General features: G+C 41.1%; 1 protein-coding gene across 1 annotated transcript; it reads left to right on the plus strand.

Annotated features, from left to right (window-relative positions):
• The first annotated feature begins 2,552 nt into the window (after positions 1-2,552).
• Positions 2,553-27,243, plus strand: akt3b (v-akt murine thymoma viral oncogene homolog 3b). Its single transcript, XM_083522812.1, has 17 exons — positions 2,553-2,669; positions 2,835-2,869; positions 5,563-5,834; positions 9,572-9,697; positions 10,685-10,796; positions 10,899-11,043; positions 11,132-11,263; positions 13,293-13,358; positions 13,452-13,520; positions 13,809-13,931; positions 16,918-17,046; positions 19,448-19,546; positions 19,836-19,951; positions 20,224-20,311; positions 20,826-20,928; positions 22,930-25,932; positions 26,062-27,243. Exons 3-16 carry the CDS (start codon positions 5,789-5,791, stop codon positions 23,013-23,015), a joined length of 1,440 nt encoding a protein of 479 aa, XP_083378938.1. The 5' UTR covers positions 2,553-2,669; positions 2,835-2,869; positions 5,563-5,788; the 3' UTR covers positions 23,016-25,932; positions 26,062-27,243.
• Positions 27,244-27,511: the final 268 nt, after the last annotated feature.

Below are 27,511 nucleotides of genomic sequence, written 5' to 3' on the forward strand. Positions count from 1 at the left end.
ATGCTAGAGTTAATACAACAAATAAATAATACTATCAAGTTATTTAAGCAAAATGTTTGTTTATCTTCGTTCTGTGGTGCAAGCAGCCATGTTGAAATGATGCCAGACTCAGGGTGGAAGAGATCTTTCTGAATTTCCAAGTAGGAATTCCAGGTTGAGATGGATGGAGCATTGGGTATGTTCTTCAGCATATTCGAGAAAAAAAAACAAAAAAACAACTAGAGTTTAGCAAGTGGCATCAAATCCAACATGAAAATTAATGTGAAACCAATCAAATCAAATTGAAATACACGTATATATTTCAATGGTGCCTTGATGGTACCTTTGTGGTCATCAGTAACATGGTGCAGTGTAGGAGAGCTTCAGACCTGCTTGAGTTACCTGAGCCAAGAAACCGGACTCTCTCTGTTTTTCTCTCTCCATCTCTGTTTCTGTCCTCTGTCACAGCCGACACTTCCTCCCGCCTCCCGCCGCGTCTCCATCATCTCTATTACTGGTGTCATTCTCATCACATCCAAACACATGATCGTAAACCAACAAGACCTCGAAAGTCTCTTACGCATCATACTGATAATGAACTAGCCTTTTACTCCTAGGAAATTCTTTAGGAAAACTCAAGGCTCCAAACCCTCTTAATGGTTCTTCAGTTTCTTTTATAGAAGAACTGCACTATATGGAAAAAAGTACTTGGATGCTTGACTTTTCCAGCTATACCATTTCCCACCACCTCTAAGTGACTTTTTAGTTCATAGTACATCCACAAAAAATTTTACTATGGCAGCCAGGGACGCCTATTGGCGACTTCCTCTGAACTCAACCCTAGTTGATATTTATAGTACAACCACTGATAAAGGTTACTATGGCAACCAGAGTAGAAAAGCCTACTGGTGCCTTCGTAGTTCAGAGTACAACTACTGCAAAATGTTACTATTGCAAGCAGATACCTTTGTAGTTCATAGTGCAACCACTGATAAAGATTACTATGGTAACCAGAAGTAGAAACACCTACTGGTGCCTTAATAGTTCATGGTAAAACACTTTGTAGCTCAAAGTAAAACCACTTTTAAAGGTTGCTATGGCAACCAGAAGTAGGGACGCCTATCGGCGACTTCCTCTGACCTCAACCCTAGCTGATATTTATAGTAAAATCACTGATAAAGGTTATTATGGCAACCAGAATTAGAAACACCAAATGGTGCCTTCGTAGTTCATGGTACAACCACTTTGTTGTCCAAAGTAAAACCATTTTTAAAGGTTGCTATGGCAACCAGAAGTAGGTAGTTGATAGTATAACCACAAATAAACGTTACTATAGCATTTATCAATAGCTGACACCAGAGTTAAACAATCTGTAGACTCCTTGAACCTAAATTCAGGACGCTGGAAATCATTCCTACACCACACCTCATTCCTACACCACCCCCCATCACTGAGAACTTTCTTTCATATGTGGTGGACTGTTTACGGGGTATCTGGCAACCCTGCCATGTGCAGCCTCGTCACCTGATTTGTGGAGTAGCTGATGCCGGGGCGGGGCTTGTGCGCGTTTTCTCTCTGCCTACCTCGCCTTCTGTTGGGTCCGTGATCCATCCATCTCTCTCTCTCTCTCTCTCTCTCTCCTCTCCATCCATCCATCCATCCATCTATCTATCGCGCCGTCTGGCTGTGCAGCTCTCCGCTGCCGTTCAGGGTCATTCGGTTCATTCCCGGTGCGGCGCGCGAGCGACCATGGCGACATCACGGGCGTCTTCTTGGCTTCCGTTCTGCTCGTGAGGATTCCTGGGCTGCGAGCACGGGACGCGTTAAAAACACTAAACGTGGAATTAAAAGGGACAAGAGGACACGACGGAGCCGGGTAGTGAAGAAGGGAGGCACCCGTGTCGGATCCGGTGTTGGGGTTGTCGGGACGCGCGTCCACCGTGTCCCCCTCCAACCCCAACCCCAACCCCAACCCCATCCCCATCCCTGTCCCTGTCCCCAATATACCACCCGTCTCCTCCCCGGTGTCTCTGAGAGGTAAGGCTAATCACAATTACTGTGTGATTCATTCATTAATTAATTAATGTACTCGATAGATAGATAGATAGATAGATAGATAGATAGATAGATAGATAGATAGATAGATAGATAGATAGATAGATAGATAGATTATATGACAGATGCATGATCATGATGAGCTCAAGGCCTGATTTCCGCTCGTCTGGGCATCGGGGTAAAGTCGGGATGCGCGCTCGCGCTCGCGTGTGTGCGCGCGCGCGCGTCGCTTACACTGATGCACGCGAGGGCCTCCGTAATACCCCCCCCCCCCCCCTAAAAAAAACCCCATAAAAACAGCCAACCTGCGTGTAAATGTGGACGTGTGTGTGTATGTGTGTATATTAGTTGTGATCCGCATCCACCATTTTGTTTTAAGATTAACGCGTCACGACCCATGACAAGCCGTCCGCGTGCCCGCCCGGGGAGACGCGCGACGCGTAATCGGGAAGGCGTGCGCGGGCGCGCGTCTTCCCGACTGCGCTTCGCGTGGCCTGTTTATTCCTCCGTGTGTTTGTTTGTTTGTTTGTCTCGGTGGTGGTGGTGGTATACGACAGGCCGCAAAATCCGTCCCATTCAGCCGCACCCATAAATAAAGATAGAATGTAGATATACTGGGTATCGCCATACCCATGGTGTGCATTATTATTATTCTTATTCTTATAATTATTATTATAATAATAATATTAAAATAATAATACTTATTATTCATTTGAATGTTTCATCTCTCTCTCTCTCTCTCTCTCTCTCTCTCTCTCTCTCTCTCTCTCTCCATCCTGTCAATCTTGTATCCTTTTTAGGATGGTGCGGTGGCGGTCTGGTTATATAACTGCAGGCGAAATGACACCACACACACACACACACACACACACACACACACACTTTTTAAAAGGACTCGGTTTCATTCACTTTATTGTTCCTGTCCAGGGAATGTCCAGGGAATGTCCAGGCGATGTCTAGGTTTGCTGGAGAAAAGCGATGAGGATTTTGCATTCGTAACGAAGCATTGAAAGAGAAGAATCTGTCGTCCGAGGCAACGGATAGCGATGGAGTTTGTGTGTGTCACACACCTGAACAGCACGACGATGCGATACCGCTGTTTATCACGATCCCGATAATTCGATTTGTACCGATACAATACCAAGCGGTACGTACCTTGTAGCACGGACCGTCCTTCCACATCGCAATACGTTTTTAATCGTTTATTTCGTCGCGGCGCTTACGGACATCTCCGCATCACAGAACATTGTACACACAGGACGAGTGTCGCGATACTAATATTATAATACTGCTAATACTATACAAATAACGATTTTATTGCCATTTTTCTACCTCCGTTCTAGTTTTACTGATCGCTCGTTCGAGAAAACCGCTGCATTTTTACGCATTAACAAACTTAACATTAACGCTGCGTATTCTGTTTTGAAATAATCGGAACATTTTACATCTTTGATCTCATCTGGCCCCGCCTACCCAGCTATTCGTGTGTACCCAGTCTTTTGTTTTCTTCGCACTCATAATAAACAGGGATGAATTAAGCTGTGTGTGTGTGTGTGTGTGTGTGTGTGTGTGTGTGTGTGTGTGTGTGTGCTGTGATGTCTGTGTGTGTGTGTGTATATATATATATATATATATATATATATATATATATATATATATATATATATATAATTTCTGTACAGTATATCCATATTTATAAGGACCCCAGAAGACCGTGATCGTTATATATAGACACTGAGTGATGATTCCCATTGTTACGCGTTGTGTTTTTCGTCTTTAATGCGCTTTATTTCCCGATCCTATCCATATGCATGGGGAAAACATTAGCATTGTATTGATGCCTGCTGCCCCACTGTTCAGGGGGAGGGACAGGGTGAAAGGGGTGACTGGGGTAGTTGTCCCAGGCCTCAGCTGGGTGGCAGCCCAGGGGGTCCATTGACATGTAGAATAGCCATTTTTGATACAAAAAAAAAAGAAAAGAAAAGAAAACGTCAGGCCATAGCATTCTCTACAGCAGGGTGTGAATTGTGTGGGAGGGCTTTCCTTTTTTTGGTGAGAATAATATACTAAATAAAGAAAACAAACAAAAGGGTTTGTAATCATTTACTGAAATGCATTGAGTCATAATAGCTTTTATTTGGGAGTGTAAGAGAAAGATTTATGTTTTAATGTTTGAAATAGCTGTACGGATCGGTATTCAGTTTTAATCTTGAAGTGGGTGTGGCCTATACCAGTATCAACCGGTGGGGTTGAAGGGGGTTGAATCAAATGTAAATGACAATTGTGTCTCTAAACCGTTTCTCAACCTCTGATAGATAAACAGATTGATAGATATGTGATTGTTCCCTAAAAGGTTAGACACAATTGTATATGAGCCTCTGGATGCTGTAGAATGAAATTTTCCCTTCACTTGAACTCTGAGACCCAAACCATATCCAGCATGAGCATGTTCCTGTGCACAAAGCCATCTACATGGGGTGGAGTGGAAGATCTCCTGCTATAGAGATCCAATCCTATTGAACACCTTTGCTGTCTGTCTGTCTATCTATCTATCTATCTATCTATCTATCTATCTATCTATCTATCTATCTATCTATCTATCTATCTATCTATCTATCTATCTATCTATCTATCTATCTATCTATCTATCCTTAATAAATTCATTTTATTATTAGTGTTATTTTTCAGAATATAAACAGGCTTGTGACCTTGTTTAAACTCAGGCCACCCGGGCAGGTACTAAGGATGCTGTAAATCGATCCCAGTGTTCATGTTTTTGGCTTTTGTTTGTTCTGCACGCTTTGTATCTAATCGGTCTCAATTTGTTCTCACGTTTGGATTTGTTGGAAGCACATTTGCTGTTCAGTTCAGACTGATGTATTTGCTACATCTCTTGCATGTGGGAAAGAAAGCAACACTGAGCACCAATGATGATGATAATAATAGTAGCCAATGTCTGACGTAATTTCACACTCGAATATCCTGTTTTAATTTTCTCGCACAGAGACTGTCTGTCTGACTGTCTGTCTGACTGTCTGTCTGACTGTCTGTCTGACTGTCTGTCTGACTGTCTGTCTGACTGTCTGTCTGTCTATGTAAATATGTGTATATGTGACATGAACATGGGGGGTAAAATTGATGACTGTGTCGAACAAAGGTTAAGATGTTGAAGCCGTAGACAGGAAGTGTTGACCTGTGAGGACTCGATGGTCATGGCGTCGCTGATCCAGAGTCTGTCTTTGTTGTCTGTGTTTGACTCAGTCGGCTTTGATAAGGAGAGAGACCGGCTGCTCTGAGGTCAGTGCTTTACTCTACACCGTGAACAGAGCGAGAGAGGAAGAGTGAGACGCGAGGAGACCGCCGGGGCCGGGGAGGGGCGGGAAACCCGCCTCGGCTGTTAACAATGACTTAATTTCTCATGCAAACGTCTCTGTGTGTGAGAGGGAGAACAGGGGGAATGCTGGGCTGGGGAGGGGAGAATGATGTGTGTGTGTGTGTTAATTTTTTTCTTTTTTCACTTCCTTCCAGGCTGAGTCACTCAGCGCCAGAGCACCCAAAGGGTCGCGTACGCAGGGGGAGCGAGACGCGGGGAGGGACGTGGTGAACAAGTGAGCGGACGCCGAAGCGTAGAGGACCAACCAAGAGAGAGAGAGAAAGGAAGCACGGTGGCAGGGGTGGGACGAGCGAACCTGAGAGAAGAGGACGAGCACTGGGCTCCCCCCTGACCCCTAAACCCACCGAGCTCGAGGTCATCATGAACGACCAGAACGTGGTGAAGGAGGGATGGCTGCAGAAGAGAGGTGAGAGAAGATAAAAAAAAAAAGAAAGAGAGAGTGCTGAGATATATTATCATCGAAAAATTAGTTCTGAGCCTGGAGTTTAAATGAACAAACTAAGTTTGATTAAAATGGTAAATACACGGCACCTGCCAAAAGTCTAGAAACACCTCGTCTTATATGGTTTTTGGGACACAAACGTGTTCTTTTCGTTTCTATGCAACAAACCCAGTCATGTAACCAATACATTTGGAGAACACACTAACTCATTATATATATGTTGTTTAAATAGTGAAAGGAATCCTCAACCAACATGGCAACCCTTCCATAATTCAACACTGTGCAATTCTGACTGGACTGCGGCTCATTGGAACCGAATTCACCGTACGACAAGACGATGAGCCGAAGCGACCAATACGTCCGAACTCTGTAAGAGTTATTTAGAGAGCAAACAGTCGTCCGGAGTGACGTCTTTCATAGAATCATCTGCCCAGTCACCGCACATCAATCCTAATAAACTGCTCTGGGATGAAGTGAATCACAAAAAGGAAATCTCCAACTAGTGACAAACATCTTGGGAAAATTTTACAAGAGGCACAGCAAAATATTTCAGATGAATGTTTGGAGAAACAAAGTTCAAATGCTGAGAATGTGTAAAGCTGTTCTTGAGGATTTTTCAATGAAAATAACATGGAACATCTGGATATTTATAGATTTGTTTGTTCAAAGGAATTACAGTTACATTTCCAAGTTTTTTGCATAGAAACTGAAGGAATATGTTTCTTCTTCTTTCGGCTGCTTCCATTAGGGGTCACCACAGCGGATCATCGGTCTCCATACCCCTCTGTCCTCTACATCTGCCCCTTTCACACCAACTACCTGCAAGTCTTCCCTCACCACATCCATAAACCTCCTCCTTGGTCTTCCTCTTTTCCTCCTTCCTGGTAGCTCCATTCTCATCATTCTCCTACTGATATAATTCATGTCCCTCCTCTGCACATGTCCAAACCATCTCAATCTCCCCTCCATCACCTTGTCTCCAAAAAGTCCTACATGTGCTGTCCCTCTAATAAACTTGTTTCTGATCCTGTCCATCGTCGTCACTCCCAACGAAACCTTAACATCTTCAGCTCTGCTACCTCCAGCTCCACCTCCTGTCTTTTACTCAATGCCACTGTCTCTAAACCATGTTTGTGTCTCTTAAAGAGCATAAAAGCTTGTTGCCAGGTGTTTCCACACTTTTGACACACTGTATACACTGTTACATTGAGTAAAATGGTGGTGTAGCTTACTTTTGAGCAGTAAGAAACATCGCTCAACGTTGTGTAACTGTTTAGAAAAAACCAGAACACGCTTTGTTTCAGACGTTTGGGGTTCAAGCCAAGCTGCTGCTCTTTGGGCCCTTGAGCAAGGCCCTTAACCCTTAAAATATATCAGGGTTTATATATGTATATTAGTTTTTTTATTTGAACCCTTCTAATTGCTCTTTGGGTTGTAGTTTTTAGGTTTTTTTTAGTATGTAGATTCTTATCTAAATACTTTTCCAGAGATTGTCTTACTGAGGATTTGACTTGTGTGTTGTTTAATACCTACATCATCCAGTTTTACACACGTAGAACGTTTCCGGATGATTATCAGGCTGCAGTAATTTCCCTCGTGGATGTTTTATGTACTTGTATGGTTTTTCATATCTATGTATTTCCCTATGAGGGAAGGTGTGGGTGTGTGTTTGTGTGTTTACATAAATTTTTGGACCTGATTCATTACTGGTGGCCTTTAGGGGATTTTCTTTTTTGTGTTTGTTCTTCCTCTGAGAGAGTACATGAAGTTTTGAAGGTGTGTGTGTGTGTGTGTGTGTGTGTGTGTGTGTGTGTGTGTGTGTGTGTGTGTGTGTGTGTGTGTGTGTGTGTGTGTGTGTGTGTGTGTGTGTGTGTGTGTGTGTGTGTGTGTGTGATCCTGACTCTTTTCCTCTTGGCTTTCCTTAGGGGGAATACCTATAGAAGTGTGTGTGGTCATGTTTTGGTCTTTCTTCTACAAAAATAATTACTGGTGTGTGTGTGGGGGGGTGGGGGGTATAGGACTTTCTGATCTCTAAAGTAGTGTATATTTGTGTGCACTCGTGTCTTGCTTTGTTGGATTTTATTTTTTCTGTATAATTCAAGGTCATTTTTGTGCTTGTATCTGACTCTTTTGAAGTCGGTCTCATTCACAGAGATTAACGTTTACACTTACACCATTTGGCAGATGCCTTTATCCAGACCGACTTACAATTATGTCATTTATACAACTGAGCAGTTGTGGTTTAAGGGCGCTGAGTAAAAGACAGGAGGTGGACCTGAAGGTGGCAGAGTTGGAGATGCTGTGATTTTCATTGGGAGTGATGAGGATGGACACGATTAGAAATGAGTTTATTAGAGGAACCGTGCAGGCAGGACATTTTGAGATGGTTTGGACATGTGCAGGAGAGGGACATGGGGTATATGTGTAGAAGAATGCAGAGGATGGAGCTGCAAGGAAGGAGAAAAAGAGGAAGGCCATGGAGGAGGTTTATGGATGTGGTAAGAGAAAACATGCAGGTGGTTGGTTTGAAAGAGGCAGATGTGGGATTTGACCTCACGACTGTCTAATGAGAAGCACAACATCTTTAACCACTAAGCTACAACTTAGGACACAGACCTTTTCCAACCAATATGTAGTTCTTCTCAAAACTGTTAACACAAAGTTGTTGTGTAGGGTGTCTTTGGATCCTGTAGCAGGAAATGTTTTTCCCTTCACTTTAACTAAGAGACCCAAACCTGTTTCAGCATGACCTACTCCTGTGCACAATCTGTTTTACATGGGCTGGAAGATGTGGGAGATCTCCTGCTGTCGAGCTTCAGCCCTATTGAACTTCTTAAGGATTAATTTTCCATGCTGACTGAACCCCAGGCCTCCTCACTTCACCTACATCAGTACCTGACTTTACTAACATCTATGTGGCTGAAGGAATTTATACAAATCTCCACAGAATCTAGTGGAACAGAAGAGTGGGGGTTAATACGAAGGCAAATAAGCACTAAATGTGGAATGGGATGTTCAGAAGAAGCTATCAATCTTATAGTCAGGTGTCCACAAACTTTCTTCCATACAGTGTATATGTCACTAAAAAGTTTGACACGATCATATTTGCGATTGGATGACAACAGTGTCGTTCCTGGAACCTTTTATCCGCAGCATTTTTGAACATTTAACTAACACTCGGTTAGATGGAACTAAGCTAGATAACTAGCTAAAGTTGAAGTAAAAATGTGTTCGTTCTTTTATAGCTGTGTTGTAGCTAGGCTAGTATTTAAAACTATCTTGGCGTGCGAATTTGCTTTCGAGAAACCTGGTAACTGAAAGCTTGCTTAGTCCATGTCAGTGATATTAATATTCAGGATGGCAGGAGGAAAATAGGGTGGAGTCAATTTGAATGTCTATGCATATTCATGTGTTCTGGCTGTTTTTTAATAAAAGTAAACCAGTAAAGATGAACCGATGCCATTTTCATCCATATTTTTAGACTTGCAGAAAGGGTTCTTAAAGGTTTTCTGAGGACACCAGCAGGAGGCTCTTGCCTTCTAAAGAGTGTCAAGAGAACCCTCTCAGAAAAGGATGTTCTACAACCTCTGGAACCTTTAATATCTAAGAAAAAAAAAAAACACCAAGAGTGTTTGTCTCAAGTGTATGAAACTTGTGCGTGAGTACTGACGAGTCCCATGTTCCTCTGTGTGTCTTTTTAGGAGAATATATAAAGAACTGGAGACCAAGATACTTCCTCCTGAAGACGGATGGCTCCTTCATCGGCTACAAGGAGAAGCCCCAGGATGCAGACTTTGCCTACCCACTCAATAATTTCTCTGTGGCCAGTGAGCTCTCTCTTCTTTCTTCAATCTTTTTGTTAGTCCTTTCAGATAAAGTATTGGCACCCCAGAGGGCTTAAGGCTGCTCCGTGTGGTCCAATCCAACAGACGAGCTCCAGTAGTTCAAACTACTGAAGAAGTTCATGCTGTTAATGCTCAACGAGTCAGAACAGTTTTAGCAGCCAATGGGGAACATCACAATATTAATGCAAATTCATTTTAACAGCACTGGTTTTATTAACGCATGATTAATACCGCATGCATTTCTGTTTGACCATTTTTATAAATTCTTTTTTAAATAAATACATTTAAAAAAGGCCGAAATCAAAACTTTTAACGCAACACACATGTACACAACGTCCTTTCTTTTCTCAGATTTAAAAAAAAAGAACAAAAAAATCGACCAAAATCTAATTTTTTACCACTAGACATTTGTTTTACTGATGCGCCAAGTCTCAAATCAGCACCAAAATCCGCCATTGTGCACGCATCCGCCAATTAAAACCGTCCGTGTGAAAAAGTTCCATTTGGTGTCCTGATGATTTAAATAATTTAAAACACCATCATCACTTTAAAACATTTACAAGTATATTTTGACTTCATGTTCTATTTTAAGTTCGGTTTCACTAATAATAAACATACATTTGCTTAAAGCATCAATATTTGTCCATGCGCATGTTGATTAGTGTATTTAAAAACTTGAAAAGTTTTGCGAGATTTCCAGCCATGATCATGAACGTCCAAAGGGATTTTTCTGTCTCTATAAATCCTGACATTTTTTTGACCTGAGTCACGAGTAAATTTTTGGAAAGTTGACCTTTTTGGGTTTGTTTGTTTTTTTTGCATTTGCTAGACAGCACTGTTTAGGCTGGAGAGAATCCCGGCTCTTGAACGTTTACTTGGCGATTTAAGTTTTTGTCTTATGACTCAAAGTCTCACTAGCGCTCTTTTTTTTTTTTTTTTTTTTTTTTTTCTCCTCCCTGTGTCCTTTAGAGTGTCAGCTGATGAAGACGGAGAGGCCGAAGCCCAACACCTTCATCATCAGATGTTTGCAGTGGACCACTGTGATCGAGCGAACGTTTCACGTGGACACACCTGAGGAGAGGTGAGGGAGACTTCACACGTTTACCTACAACGCAATTTCCATCATATGGGCTCCAGATTCGGATGAGTTTCAATAAGTGTATGTCTGTTGCTATGGTGACAGGGACGAATGGGTGGAAGCCATACAGATGGTGGCAGATAAGCTGGCCAAGCAGGAAGAGGAAGGAATCCTGTGCAGCCCCACCACTCAGATCGAGATAGTCAACGAGGAGGAAATGGACACCTCCATTAGCCACCACAAACGAAAGGTATGAGAACACGGGATCTTCTTGTTCTGCTTGTGTAGATCCACAATGCAAAAAAATAAACCTTTTATTTATTAAATTTTTTTCTCAGACAATGAACGACTTTGACTATCTGAAGCTGTTAGGCAAAGGCACATTCGGGAAGGTGATCCTGGTGAAAGAGAAGGCCAGTGGAACTTATTATGCAATGAAGATCTTGAAGAAGGAGGTCATAATTGCCAAGGTGAGGGGACCCTTATGTGCATTTTGTCCAAAGTCTCGTCCACACTGTTTCCCCTCTACCCGGCGTATCCAATCTTTTCCACAAAGGACCAAAGTGGATGCAGGTTTTCATTTAAACCAATCAAGTCCACACCAAATTCTACCCGTTTAAATTTTTTTGACTACCAGGTGTGGCCCTTGAGAGGTGGCCCTCAAAATCTGCAACCCAACCCCACCTTTGTGGAAAAGATTGGACACCCCTGGTGTAAACTAACAGAAAAAGTCACATTAGGCCCTTTAAAAGTAAATAAATAAATACAGACAGACAGACAGACAGACAGAACGAACCGTCCGTCCGTCCGTCTGTACATTTCCAGAAACTTTCTGTGGGATATTTTGGTTTCCAAGAATTAATCAGAAATGCGGGGAAATTTATATAAACTGTATCATAAACAAACATAAATATAAAAATTTAGTTTGGTCATAAGCTGAAATGCATCCGAACGAATACAGATTAAAAAAAAAAAAAAAGACATTTTTTACTTTTGTTTAATTGTTAGTATAATTTTGTTGAACAATCGCTTACACGCAGCACAAGGAAGTTTCAAACATTAAATTAATGTAATATATTAATATTATATAATCTAAATGTAAATACCGTATTTTTCGGACTATAAGCCGCTACTTTTTTCCCCACGTTTTGAACCCCGCAGCTTAAACATGAAGCGGCTAATATATGAATTTTTACCTGGGTTTTTCCCGGTTTCACAAACTTCAAGCCAAAAAAACTGAGCGACATAACATTAGACCAATGAAATTTCCGAACGGAAAAAAAAAACGCACCTCACCTGTGTTCTGAGCTGCACGGCATCGAGAGAAAAACTTTCACCGGTGTTGATGTTTAAACGCACGACGATGCCAAAAGATAAACTCCCGAGAGAAATAGTTGTGAAAGGAAGGAGGAAGACAGTGAACAATGACTTTCTTGGTCGGCTACTTGGTCGGCTACTGCTTCTGCGTTGAGTCTGGGTGAAGGGAGAGCTCACTAACTCCAGTTGCAACAGAAATCATATAAGCACAGACAGGTTTCCAAAACTCGTGCTTTTTTATTTTTCTTGGCAACAGCGTTACGGGTTAGTCAAAGAAACTTAGAAATGAGCATCAGAAAATAATGAGCACATAATCCTCAGTCTCACACGCACACACACGCAGTAATACCGGAAGAATGCAGTGACGTGCTGTTCCCAAAATGCTGCTCTGCTCTTAAAGGAGCCACAACATATTTCACCCGTTACACCGTGTAACAGACACTGTCTTTCGGTAAAGCCTGCTTAAAGTTCATTAGTTTCACTGTAGACACCTGCGGCTTGTATACAAGGGTGCGCTTTATAGTCTGGAAATTACGGTACTTGCCAAGAGGAAATTTTCTGACATCATTTTGTGGGTAGGATTTGAGAAATGATGTGTGTTGTGTTATTCAGGAACGCACAGTGTCATGGAGGGGGCGTGGCCTCAGTGGCCCTGCAGTAAATGTGGCGTGTGCAAGTGATTGATGAATGTGCACGTAGAAATTTAACTGTAGTTGCATTAAATCTGGTTGTTTTAATCCAAAATTATTATCAGGCACGATTTTTTTTCAACTACATTTAAGTTCCCTGTTATAGGCTCACCTGCAATTTAGTAATTTCACATGGAAAGTTTCCAATCTTGGAAATACCTGAAATTTTTGCAACTCTTATCACACGTACAGTACGTGGAGCAAACGTCGGTCGTGTGATGACATTATTCAGGGACACATAATGACAAGCAGCAGCTTCTAATTCGCCATTAACACCAAAGTATACGCAGATAAAACAAAGCAAGTTTTGATAACGGTATCATTTGTCCTAAAGCTTATCGGTAGGCTGGTCTTGACCCAATTTGGTACCGGTTCAAGAAATATAGGTTCTCGGTACCCATCCCTTGTCATGGCTGACCCTACGCTCTGACCCCAGTTTCCTGACAAGCTTGGATATGCGTTGTAATGTATATGTGTCTCTTTCTCTGTTCAGGATGAAGTGGCCCACACTCTGACTGAAAGCAGGGTATTAAAAAACACTAGGCATCCCTTTTTAACCGTAAGTGCGTCTGAAAACTCACTTATACTCCATGTATGGTGTGAAGTATTTGGTGAGAAGGTACCTGAAATCCTTTCTTATTTCCCAAAACAGTCCCTGAAGTACTCGTTTCAGACCAAGGATCGCCTGTGCTTCGTGATGGAGTACGTCAACGGCGGAGAGGTGAGGCGTGATGCTACGCGTCGTGCTGCTAGTTTCCTTTACTAAATCAACAGACAACCAAATGACGGCTAGTTTAGTAGCAAGCATGGCTTCTGGTGCTAGTCATTAGAGTTCAGTAGATAGCTAGCTGTGGTAGCTAGCTTGCTGTCAAAAGTTGCTGCTAGTCTACTATAGCAGAGCTACTAGGCTTTTTAGATTTACACCTAGTTAGCATTAAGCTCCACAGACTCATTACAGAAAAGATCAGACGTTCCTCGTTTTGTTTATGTTTTGGTTTGTCTTCTGCAGCTGTTTTTTCATTTGTCGAGAGAACGAGTGTTTTCGGAGGACCGGACTCGCTTCTATGGCGCTGAGATCGTCTCTGCACTGGATTATTTGCACTCTGCTAAAATTGTTTACCGCGATCTGAAGGTAAAGCCCCGGCTTTCAGCTGTTTATTCTAACATGCTCTGTGTCTCACTCACACACACACTCTCACACACACACACACACACACACACACACACACACACACACATAAACCAAAGCATGTACATTCATACTGTATACATACATCATCCAAAATGATTTTATAATAATAATTTTATTTATATATATATTACCATTCATATGAATAACATTTCTAACTATTTATATGAATATTAAATATCTATTTTAATAATTATTTGAAATAGGTTGCAATTATTTATATAAATGCAACAATTAACATTTCAAATTAAAGAATTTTATATATATAAATAAAGAATACAAAACTCAGCAAATGTATGTATGAATTATAAAAAAAATTCATAATAAAAATAATTATTTGTATGAATGTTTACAAAAATGTAAATTATTCATTATATTTATTTATCTGTGTTAAAAAAATAATTGTGTATATATAAAAATATAAAATGATTTTTTACAATATTTAAAAAACACAAAAAAAAAAAATATATATATATATATATATATTTATAAATGAAAAACTAATCATAATATATTAATTGTCAATACAAAAATAAGAACTATAAAAAAAAGATTGCTGTGTAGTTGTGAAAAAATAACAAATCATCAAAAAGTATACATATAAAATAATTTTATATTAAAGATTTTATTCCTGAATTATTTATATAATAGATTTCTTTTTTCTTTTTTTTAATAATAAAATTATTTAAATGGAGATTAAAATAAAAAAAGATCAATTATACTATATTGTTTATATGAATTTTGGAAAATAATAAATGAATGAAAAATTAATTTATCGCGGTTTGAATCTCGCAGTCCCACTTGATCGTGATTTTCAATTTGGAACATAACTGTTTTGTTCTGCGAATGGTGCCGATTTTAGTCCATCATAAGAAATGAGTAGCATCACAAGAAACCTCCGCTTTTTTTATTGGTTGTAGTGTCCTCTGACATCAGAAAATTGCTATTATATAATCGACTGCTATTTTATTGTGTTGTTATATTTTGTTGTTTTTACTGGAAAGCGCCTTGTGCTCCTTTTGGCTGTTGTAAGGCGCTCTATAACTGAAATTTGATTGATTGATTGAAAAAAGGGCGGAGTTAAAGACAGACGTCACCAAATTTAGCCAAAAAAATAAAAATGCAATGATGTGTATCTTTAACTCAGCCCCTTTTTTGATGTCATAAGACACTTCAACCAATAAACAAGCAGAGAAACTATGCTGCGGTACTGCACTACACTACAGTACTCACTGTAAATATGATATTTCTACGAATTTACACAAAATTCATTTTGCTATATTTTATATAAATATGTTACGCTATATATGTTTTCTGTGTGTGTTTAAAGAGTGTGGGAGGATGATTTATGGCTTAAACAATAAAAAGAAAAAAAATTTTTTAGTGTGGCGTCTATCATTTATCACGCAAATTAGTTTTTTCCGCAGTCAGTTTTGGCATGTAACTACTGCGATAGACGGGGGGACGACGGTATATGAATATTACTAATTATTTATTTATTATAAATGACAATGCAGCCAGAAAGAATTCACAGCGCTTTACTTTTTACACTTTTTGTTATCTTAGTTTTATTCCAAAATGGATTCATTTCATTATTTTCCGCAAAATTCTACAAACAATACCCCATAATAACAACGTGAAAGAAGTTTGCTTGAAATCTTTATATTTATCTTTATTGGACATGATTTGGAACGACACACACATGTCTATTTGAGGTCCCACAGTTAACAGTGCATGTCCAAGCACAAACCAAGCTATGAAGTCCAAGGAATTGTCTGTAGACCTCCAAAACAGGATTGTATCGAGGCTCAGATCTGGGGAACGGGACAGAAACATTTCTGCAGCATTGAAAGTCCCAAACTAGATGGTCACTCTGAAAGAGGTCCAGCGTTTCTTTGTGGAGAGAGGAGAACCTTCCAGAAGAACAACCATTTCTGCAGCACTGCACCAATCAGGCCTGTATGGTAGAGTGCCCAGACGGAAGCCTCTCCTCAGTAAAAGGCACATGACAGCCTGTCTGGAGTTTGCCAAAAGGCACCTGAAGGACTCTCAAGATTGAACTCTTCGGCCTGAATGCTAAGCATCATGTCTGGAGGAAACCAGGCACCGTTCATCGCCTGGCCAATACCATCCCTACAGTGAAGCATGGTGGTGCCAGCATCATGCTGTGGGGATGTTTTATAGCAGCAGGAACTGGAAGACCGTGTCAGGATCGAGGGAAAGATGAGCATTTATCTTTCCCTCGATCCTGACACAGTCTTAAAGTTCCTGCTGCTGAAAAACATCCCCACAGCACAGAGCAATGTACAGAGGGACAGAGCATGTTGGACGTTTTGAAGACAAGGTGAGGGAGGCGAGATTGAGATGGTTTGGACATGTGCAGAGAAGGGACATGAGTTATATTGGTAGGAGAATGCTGAGGATGGAGCCACCAGGAAGGAGGAAAAGAGGAAGACAAAGGAGGAGGTTTATGGATGTGGTGAGGGAAGACATGCAGGTAGTTGGTGTGACAAAGGCAGATGTAGAGGACAGGGGGGTATGTAGATGGATGATCCGCTGTGGTGACCCTTTATGGGAGCAGCCGAAAGAAGTTGTTGTTGTTTATAGAATTTTGAGGAAAATAATTATAAATTTTGGAATGAGGCTGTAACATCAAATGTGGGAAAAGTGAAGCTCTTTGAAACTTTCTGGACGCACTGTATTTATAAAACTAATTATAATAAAAATACTTAAATAAATAACTCAAATAAAAATTTTAAACCCTTAAATAACCAGTCATTTTTACTTTATGTACTTCTTTAATTCATACAACTGTGTGTGTGTGTGTGTGTGTGTGTGTGTGTGTGTGTGTGTGTGTGTGTGTGTGTGTGTGTGTGTGTGTGTGTGTGTGTGTGTGTGTGTGTGTGTGTGTGTGTGTGTGTGTCTTTAGCTGGAGAACCTGATGCTGGATAAAGATGGCCACATTAAGATTACAGATTTCGGCTTGTGTAAAGAAGGCATCACCGACGCCGCCACCATGAAGACGTTCTGTGGAACTCCTGAGTATCTGGCACCTGAGGTAGTACGTTTCTCACATCCTTTAGCCTTCTCACACGCTGGATCAAACCATCCAGGGGTGACTTGGTGTACAGTCGACTTGGATCTTAGACTCGATCTGTATATTATTATGAGTTTACATCCCATAACTCTGTTGCATCTGGATACTGACTCTGAGTCTGCAAACGTCTTTCAGCCAATAGCCGAGGCAGATAACTGATTTGAGTTTCATTACTGACTCAAATACCACAGCTGCCTCACGGCTTACACACACTTACATACACATCTATGTCTATATAATGTAAACTATAAAATTTTATTTTATCAATTTAATTTGTGCCAATTTAAATGATTACTCAATGTAATCAATATAATAAGTGTGATTGCATTCAATTGATTTATTATATTATTTAACCAAGCAGGCATATTATTTGAAATAATTTTTTAAATGTACATGTAACTCTACAAATGTTAATAATAAACTGCGTTTTTATATATATATATATATATATATATATATATATATATATACACAGTGGGTACGGAAAGTATTCAGACCCCCTTAAATTTTTCACTCTTTGTTATATTGCAGCCATTTGCTAAAATCATTTAGGGTTATTCTTCTTCCTCATGAATGTACACATAGCTCCCCATATTGACAGAAAAACACAGAATTGTTGACATTGTTGCAGATTTATTAAAAAAGAAAAACTGAAATATCACATGGTCCTAAGTATTCAGACCCTTTGCTCAGTATTTAGTAGAAGCCCCCTTTTGATCTAATACAGCCAGGAGTCTTTTTGGGAAAGATGCAACAAGTCTTTCACACCTGGATTTGGGGATCTTCTGCCATTCCTCCTTGCAGATCCTCTCCAGTTCTGTCAGGTTGGATGGTAAACGTTGGTGGACAGCCATTTTTAGGTCTCTCCAGAGATGCTCAATTGGGTTTAAGTCAGGACTCTGGCTGGGCCATTCAAGAACAGTCACGGAGTTGTTGTGAAGCCACTCCTTCGTTATTTTAGCTGTGTGCTTAGGGTCATTGTCTTGTCGGAAGGTAAACCTTCGGCCCAGTCTGAGGTCCAGAGCACTCTGGAGAAGGTTTTTGTCCAGGATATCCCTGTACTTGGCCGCATTCATCTTTCCCTCGTTTGCAACCAGTCGTCCTGTCCCTGCAGCTGAAAAACACCCCCACAGCATGATGCTGCCACCACCATGCTTCACTGTTGGGACTGTATTGGACAGGTGATAAGCAGTGCCTGGTTTTCTCCACACATACCGCTTAGAATTAAGGCCAAAAAGTTCTATTTTGGTCTCATCAGACCAGAGAATCTTATTTCTCACCATCTTGGAGTCCTTCAGGTGTTTTTTAGCAAACTCCATGCGGGCTTTCATGTGTCTTACACTGAGGAGAGGCTTCCGTCGGGCCACTCTGCCATAAAGCCCCGACTGGTGGAGGGCTGCAGTGATGGTTGACTTTCTACAACTTTCTCCCATCTCCTGACTGCATCTCTGGAGCTCAGCCACAGTGATCTTTGGGTTCTCCTTTACCTCTCTCTCCAAGGCTCTTCTCCCCCGATAGCTCAGTTTGGCCGGACGGCCAGCTCTAGGAAGGGTTCTGGTCGTCCCAAACGTCTTCCATTTGAGGATTATGGAGGCCACTGTGCTCTTAGGAACCTTAAGTGCAGCAGAAATCTTTTTGTAACCTTGGCCAGATCTGTGCCTTGCCACAATTCTGTCTCTGAGCTCTTTAGGCAGTTCCTTTGTCCTCATGATTCTCATTTGCTCTGACATGCATTGTGATCTGGAAGGTCTTATATAGACAGGTGTGTGGCTTTCCTAATCAAATCCAATCAGTATAATCAAACACAGCTGGACTCAAATGAAGGTGTAGAACCATCTCAAGGATGATCAGAAGAAATGGAGAGCACCTGAGTTAAATATATGAGTGTCACAGCAAAGGGTCTGAATACTTAGGACCATGTGATATTTCAGTTTTTCTTTTTTAATAAATCTGCAACAATGTCAACAATTCTGTGTTTTTCTGTCAGTATGGGGAGCTGTGTGTACATTCATGTGGAAGAAGAATGAACTTAAATGATTTTAGCAAATGGCTGCAATATAACAAAGAGTGAAAAATTTAAGGGGGTCTAAATACTTTCCGTACCCACTGTATATATATATATATATAATAAAATAGTTTAAAGCATAGTATTGTCTCTGGATAAAATAAACAATTTTAAAGCAGTAAATGTATTGCTAAGTGTAGCACATGAGACACACACACACACACACAGAGCTCGGCAGTGTAATGCGACGCTGTAAGTGCTTGGATGGATTAATGCTCAGGTGCTGGAGGCTTACGTGAGCGTGTTCAGAGCAGAGCGTACCCTAACCCTGTGAGTGATCTCTCGCTCTGTGCTCAGGTGCTGGAGGATAATGATTACGGGCGAGCGGTGGACTGGTGGGGCCTCGGTGTGGTCATGTACGAAATGATGTGTGGACGCCTTCCCTTTTATAATCAGGTGTGTTGGAGTGTGTGTTGGAGTGTGTGTCGCTGCTGTGGTCAATATTTGTGTGTTGCGTTGTGCGTTTATATGTGATAAATGTGCAGGATCTTATTCTTTAATTTTTTCATGGCTTCAATATGTGTATTCGTGTGTGTGCGCGTGTGTGCGCGTGTGTGTGCGTGTGTGTGCGTGTGTGTGCGTGTGTGTGCGTGTGTGCGTGTGTGTGCGTGTGTGTGCGTGTGTGTGCGTGTGTGTGCGTGTGTGTGCGTGTGTGTGCGTGTGTGTGCGTGTGTTTTGCTTCCAGGACCACGAGAAGCTGTTTGAACTAATTCTTATGGAAGAAATCAAATTTCCCAGAACCCTCTCTGCTGATGCCAAGTCCCTGCTCTCTGGCCTGCTCATCAAAGACCCTAACAAAAGGTGTGGGTGTGTATGTATCTTCGTGTGTGTCTGTTTCAATGTATGTGTGTGTGTTTCTGTGCGTGCATGGGCGTGATTGTGTGTGTGTGTACACCTGAGACAACATGAATTTAAAAATCTGATTCTTGTGTAATTGATATAATATAATGTATAAAAAAATGTGTGTGTGTGTGTGTGTGTGTGTGTGTGTGTGTGTGTGTGTGTGTGTGTGTGTGTGTGTGTGTGTGTGTGTGTGTGTGTGTGTGTGTGTGTGTGTGTGTGTGTGTGTGTAGGCTGGGAGGAGGTCCAGACGATGCCAAGGAGATCATGAGACACAGTTTCTTCTCAACGCTGGACTGGCAGGACGTTTATGACAAAAAGGTACCCACGAAGCACCATGTGATCACTCTGTTATTGTAGACGTTATACCACAATATATGGCCAAAAAGTCTCTAACACCTGACTCTAAAATTGGTATGTGCTCCTTTCTAAAAATCCCATTCCACACTTAGTCTCCATTTGCTCTTATAATGAGCTCCACTCTTCAAGGAAGATGTTCCAATAGATTTTTGTGGAGATTAATGTGAGATTTCATTCAGGGGAAGTACAGGTACTGATGGAGAGGAGGTGAGGAGACCCCTATAGCGGGAAATCCTCCAGATTTTCCACCTCATGGACAGCATATCTTCATGGAGTGGGATCTGTGCACAGGCACATTGTCATGCAGAGGGGAAAATTCATTCTTCCACATATGGCTGGAAAATTCAGGCATATGGTGTATATAAGGTATCGACATGATCGTCACAGCTCTATATTGATTCTCTCTCTCTCTCTCTCTCTCTCTCTCTCTCTCTCTCTCTCTCTCTCTCTCGCTCTCTTTCTCTTTCTCTTTCAGCTCATTCCTCCGTTCATGCCCCAGGTCACGTCAGAAACAGACACCAGGTATTTTGATGAGGAGTTCACAGCTCAGACCATCACCATCACCCCTCCGGAGAAGTGTAAGTGTGAAAACCCAGTCTGTGTTTTATCATATTTTCTGCAAGATGCATTTCCTTTGTTTTTACAGTAAATACTGCCCAATCTCAATACTCAATACGCCAGAGACTGAAACTGTACTATTCAGCAACACACGTGTTCATGTAATACCAATTTAATCCTACAGTTCCTGTAAAAAGTGTGGAGTCTACTATAGTTTTTGAGGGACACATGCCTGTTTCTTTGACCAAACAAATCTATAAATGTCCAGATGTTCCTCTTGATTTGCATTGAAAAATCCTTTCTTAGCATGAAGAACAGCTTCACACACTCTTAGCATCCGGACACTTTGTTTCTCCAAAACATTCAGCTGAAATATTTTGCTGTGTCTCTTGAAAAAACTCTCCAAAGATGTTCTTCACTAGATGGAGATTTCTTTACGATCCACTTCATCCCAGAGCATTTCAATAGGATTTAGGTGCAGTGACTGGGGAGATGTTTCCATGATGGATATCACTCTAAATAACTCTTACATAGTTCGGACGTATTCGTCGCTTCGGCTCATCGTCTTGTCGTACGGTGAATTCGGATCCAATGAGCCGCAGTCCAGTCAGAATTGAATGGTGTTGAATTATGGAATGGTTGCCATGTTGATTCATTTCACAACACCTCCATGTTTGAGTTTGGGGGTGAGACACTGTGGTCACATCTTCTCTCCTGTTCTCTGTTATACAAAAGTTCTTCTGTTAGAGACGAAAACGTCCTATTTGGACTCCCCAGAACTTTCTTCCACTCATTTACTGTCCAATTCTTGTGTGTTTTTTATGACAAAAGGAACATGCATGTGTCAAAAACGCAGAAAAGACCTCCACAATTTTCAGAAATGAAAAATTAGCTAAATAGAATAGCCGTAATTTGTCACATATACATTACAGAACTGTGACATTCTTTTCTTCACGTACCCCAGCAGGCAGACATGATACAGCGCCCCTGGAGCACAGACGGTGAAGGGCCTTGCTCAAGGGCCCAAGAGTGGCAGCTTGGCGATACCGGGGCTTGAACACTAGACGTTCACTCGATATCAATATTTTTTATAAATTTTGCATAGATTTCTTCTATTAATGTAATTTAAATTATTTTATATATATATTTCATATATAAATTTTTTTTAGGGGGGTTTCATATTTATCACACGACAAAAATGCATTATACGTTAAACGCTTCATTATATTTTAACGTAGAAAAACCTTATATGAGGAATGTGAAGAAAACTTTCAAACCCCCAACATTTTACATTTGTACGTATTCAAATCAAGGGAAAGAAATTATTCTCATATGCCACCAACTTGGATACAAGTCTCTGTCCACTCCTGTTCCCATGGTAACAGTACGCTATGTGGTGCGCTATAATGAAGGTGGCATCATTCCTGGCATCCGTGGGTTTGAGAGCACATAGCGTTTACACACAGGTTCTGTGCAGGTGTGGCAAAAATCGAGAATGCTGTACGCTAGGGCCAAAAGTATTGGGACACCCACCGTTTCCCATATGCGCTTTTTTTTTTTTTCTTTTTTTTTTTTTTAACCACAAACTTGGAGGTGCCAATTGTGTTTTTGGATGCAGTAGCATGAAATGTTTCTTTGATTTGAATTAGGAGACACAAAACTGTTTCGGCATGATGGTCCTGTGCACAAGCTCCATGAAGATATTCCTTACATGGATTTGGAGTAGAAGATCTTCTGCTATAGGGGATAAATGTGAATGCGGACTGCAGCCCAAATCTACACCAGTCTAAAAATCTAGTGGAACATCTTCCAGAAGAGTGGAACTTATTATAAGAGCAAATGGAGACTAAATGAAGAAATAAGTGTTCACTAAAGGAGCACCTGATGGTCAGGTGTCCACACATTTTTGGCTGTACAGTGTAGCGTGTTGTCGTTTGCAAAAATGTGCATCTTTCTTCATCGTATGTAAAGTTGAAAGTCCGATATTAAAATCTATGATCTGTGGTTTCTCACCTCCGCAGTCGACGAGGATGGAATGGACTCGGCCGACAGCGAAAGGAGACCTCATTTCCCACAATTCTCGTATTCAGCCAGCGGGCGGGAGTGAAGCTCGCTGTAAACCCGGCGCCAGTGTTCTTTCATCCTGAGGCCATTCAAGGAAATTACGTAGCCATGCTAGGAAAAGTCTGCACTCTTTCCCTCTTCTCCTCGTCCTCCTCCTCCTCCTCTTCTTTCTCCCTTTTGTTTTTTTCTTTCATTATTTAATGATTTGGGGAGGTTTTTCTTTCGTTCCATTCCTTGTTTGTTTGTTTTGTTTTTTATTTTCAATGTTGGGAAAAGGGGGTTTTGCACAGATGGGTTTGACCCCAACCTCGTCAACCCATGAAGGAAAAAAAAAAAAGAAAAAAGAAAGTAAGTCTTGTACATTTTCAACATTGTTGTTGTTTACAGCAGATCAAGGTTTTTTGGTTTGTTTGTTTTCGTTTGTTAGGTTAATTTTTTCAGTGCATTAAATTATTTCCATCAGTATTACCACTGACTTTGAGCTTCTAGAGTTTTTTGTTGTTTTTTTAATATGGTGTATGTGTGTGTGTATGGAAGAGCCGTTCTGGGGAACAAAACCAAAACTGTTGCCTTACGTGTGTGAAAGTCTGGATGGATGGATGGATAGAAGGATGGATGAATTGACGAACGGAAGGATGGATGGGCGTATAATTTGGATGGACAGATAATGGATGGACAGAGAGACAGGGTTCTTGGCTTGCGAAAAACTTCTCATGTTTTCCGTTTCTGCATCACGCTGTATACCGTATTCCGCCTCTCACACAGTTTGTGACACCGCGGGGAAACGAGTACGAAAGAAAGACACTGCGTTGTTTTTTTTTTTCTTCAGGTTTTGTTTTATTAAAATAAAGAGAAAGAATTCATTTACAATACGCAAAACTGCCAGTTAACCGTGAACCTCACTCAGGCGACGCCGAGCACAAACCACCCAAACCAGAGAGAGAGAGAGACACACAAACAAACAGACATGGAGACAAGAAGATTAACAGAGAGACAAACAGACAGGGAGAGACTGAGGGAGACTGAGAAACTAATACAGAGAGAGAGACATAAAGACTGATGGAGACAGACAGAAAGACCAATAGAGACAAACCAAGCGAGACAGACAGGGAGACGGCAATAGACGGACAGGGAGAGACATAAATACGGAGAAAGACAGACAGGGAGATGGCAAGAGAGACCAATAGAGACAAAAAGGCACACGGAGGAGTCTGATAGACAGATGGAGAGATGCTGATAGACAGACGAAGAGAGGCCGATAGACAGACAGAGAGAGACAGTCCAAGAGAGTGATAGACAGATGGAGAGAGACAGACTGAGATGGACAGACGGAGAGAGACAGCCAGATGTGAAAAGGTTTGGTGTGGTTTGGCTGTGAAACAAAACTCAGTTACAGTATAGACAGAAAGTCAGAGCGCTGATCTGGGAGCAGTTTTTTTTTCCTTGTCTGGAGGATTCCACACACATACAGTTTATGCAAAAGTTTGCTCCAAAATGAATTGAAAACTGTGTAAATCAAGAGTCAGAAAGACACTAAGTATGTACTGTAAGGATAAAGTCCACAGGGCAGTGGAGGAGTCCACAGGGCAGTGGAGGAGTCCACAGGGCAGTGGAGGAGTCCACAGGGCAGTGGAGGAGTCTAAAGGGCAGTTGGGGCAGTGGAGGGGTCTAAAGGGCAGTTGGGGCAGTGGAGGGGTCTAAAGGGCAGTTGGGGCAGTGGAGGGGTCTAAAGGGCAGTGTAGGAGTCTAAAGGGCAGTTAGGGCAGTGGTGGGGTCTAAATCAGGCTCTGGGTAACAGAAGGTCAGGGCCACTCTTTGTTTCTCTGTTTTTCAAGGTGTACAAACTTTTGCATTCGACTGTACTGGACTATATCTCTGATATCAGGGGTAAAAAAAAAGAAAAACTGATCCCAAGATCGAACCTGCTCTGTTTATCAGAAGTTTTATAATCATTTACGATAGTATTTAATATGTAAAAACCAGAAGGGATACAAACAAGAATACAAACGGAAATAAATACATAAATATTATTTATAAATATTTACATGAATGAAAATAATATATAATGAGTTATAAAGTAGACGATATGAAACCCGGGTCATGGTTATAAAACCGTACTGGAAATCAGATGTCTGATACTCTGCGGAAACTTGTTGCCGTGCCGTATCGCGATATCGAGATGGTCTGGTGCGCGTACACACTCGGGAGCTGTATGTACAGAAACCTCACTACACGTCGTATTCTGTAGAAAAACCCTACACACACACACACACACACACGCACACACACAAATCCCACTACAACCAGCACAAGTTTCTCTTTCCAAAAATCTTATTTTCATTTGTTCCGTATTTGTTTTCGTAGCTGCTAAAAGTGACCTACGAGGCCCTCCAGAAGTATTGGCACCTTTCAAGTGTGATATTTGGAACACAGGCCAGTGGGGACGATGAAGGGGTTTTACACGTGTCCAACCGTGAATTTGTTCCCCGGGGACAGAGGGCGTGGCTAAATAAATGCTGAAAGGGCTTTTTTCCCCACTTTGTAATCAGTTCTTTCTGTTTTCTTGGTGACCAACTAGTGTTGCTGTGATTGACAGGAAATATAGAATCAAGGAAAAAGAGAGAGAGCGAGAGAAAGAAAGAAAGAAAGAAAGAAAGAAAGAAAGAAAGAAAGAAAGAAAGAAAGAAAGAAAGAAAGAAAGAAGGCTCAGTTTCAGCTGTACACACACACAGTTGGTGCAGAAGTTATTGGGTCACTTGTTTATTCGTTTTAGCTCCAAAATGAATGCAAAAATAAAAGTGGTACAGTCTAAAAAGCAGTTAGGACAGTGGTGGCATATAAAGGGCAGTTAGGACAGTGGTGGCATATAAAGGGCAGTTAGGACAGTGGTGGCATATAAAGGGCAGTTAGGACAGTGGTGGCATATAAAGGGCAGTTAGGACAGTGGTGGCATATAAAGGGCAGTTAGGACAGTGGTGGCATATAAAGGGCAGTTAGGACAGTGGTGGCATATAAAGGGCAGTTAGGACAGTGGTGGCATATAAAGGGCAGTTAGGACAGTGGTGGCATATAAAGGGCAGTTAGGACAGTGGTGGCATATAAAGGGCAGTTAGGACAGTGGTGGCATATAAAGGGCAGTTAGGACAGTGGTGGCATATAAAGGGCAGTTAGGCCAGTGGTGATGTCTAAAGGGCAGTTAGGACAGGGGTGGCATATAAAGGGCAGTTAGGACAATTGTAGTGTCTAAAGGATGGTATATAAAGGGCAGTTAGGGTAGTGGCGGCATCTAAAATGTGGTTAGAGCAGTGAAGGCATCTAAAGAGGGGCAGTTAGAGCATTAGTGGCATCTAAAGGGTGGGATATAACCGGCAGTTAGAGCCCCTCCTAATCTGAGTGCACAGTCAGTTTAGCCTCTTTGATTCCATAGATTAGATCGATGGATAGATTTGACCATTTTATGAAAGGTGCCAATATTTCTGAATACCATGCATCAATCAAAATGCAGATATGATCACACACACACACACACACACACCAATCCAATTAAATAGGACACTTCTCAATACAGATGCTCCCTAAGCCCAAATGTAATGGCACCCTGGTGTATCGGCGAACTACCTTCTACGTAAACTAAAGACTTTCTTTTATGGAAATATTACACACGCACACACACACACACACACACACACACACACACACACACATAATACCGTACCTGACCTCGTCCAGCTCGTCCAATCCAAACAGTCGTGTATTCGAAACGAAGCATTTTTCCCCACAGTAGACCCGTAGTGTTGTTAGAAGACAATACTCGGTAAATAAATAAAACACAGGGAAAGAAAATCGCTGCTGTAGATTGTGCTAATTAAGCCCCGCCTCTTTTATATCTGCCCCAGTGAAACCTGGATACTGAAAATGTTTTTTTTTATTTTTATTTTTTTTCTTGATTCTGATTTTGCTAATAACGAAGCTACGTCAGGTTTTGTAAACGTTATGTTTTTGCGAGACGTTTCTCCCCTCCTGCGTGTATTATTGTACCGCGGTTCAACAGAGGTGTGTGTCGATTTTACAGAAGAAGCAAAAAGACGTGTTATGGATTTACGTTTGTTTGTTTTTTTCCTCTTTGATTCCACTTTATTGATAAAGTTGGTTTGTTTGTTTTTGTTTGTTTGAAGGCCAAAGCGATGCTGCAGGTTGACAGTCGAGTTTCCTGCTTTATTGCTGTTTGGTGATATTTATTTTAAGTTATAATAAAACGACTGAAAAACGAATCGTGTGCTGTTTGTCGTGTTTCTAAAAAAAAATAAAAAAAATGTAGTAGGGTGATGTGCGAAGGTTTGCACCCCCCCCCCCCCTGATAGATAGATAGATAGATAGATAGATAGATAGATAGATAGATAGATAGATAGATAGATAGATAGATAGATGCATTTTAATTACGAATAAAGAATAGTAAAAAAATTACATAAATTCTGAAAAAACTTTTGGGTTTATTTTTTTGTAATAACTAGTTTTAAATTATAAATTCTAATATGAAAT

Source organism: Silurus aristotelis (assembly GCF_946808225.1).
Source record: "Silurus aristotelis genome assembly, chromosome: 20".
NCBI lineage: Eukaryota > Metazoa > Chordata > Actinopteri > Siluriformes > Siluridae > Silurus > Silurus aristotelis.

Excerpts from the sequence above, each read along its gene's own strand:
- akt3b (XM_083522812.1), top strand. The coding sequence starts at position 5,789 with ATGAACGACCAGAACGTGGTGAAGGAGGGATGGCTGCAGAAGAGAG. Across the intron at positions 9,698-10,684 it reads CAATAATTTCTCTGTGGCCA|AGTGTCAGCTGATGAAGACG; the intron begins GTGAGCTCTCTC and ends TGTGTCCTTTAG. Across the intron at positions 10,797-10,898 it reads GTGGACACACCTGAGGAGAG|GGACGAATGGGTGGAAGCCA; the intron begins GTGAGGGAGACT and ends CTATGGTGACAG.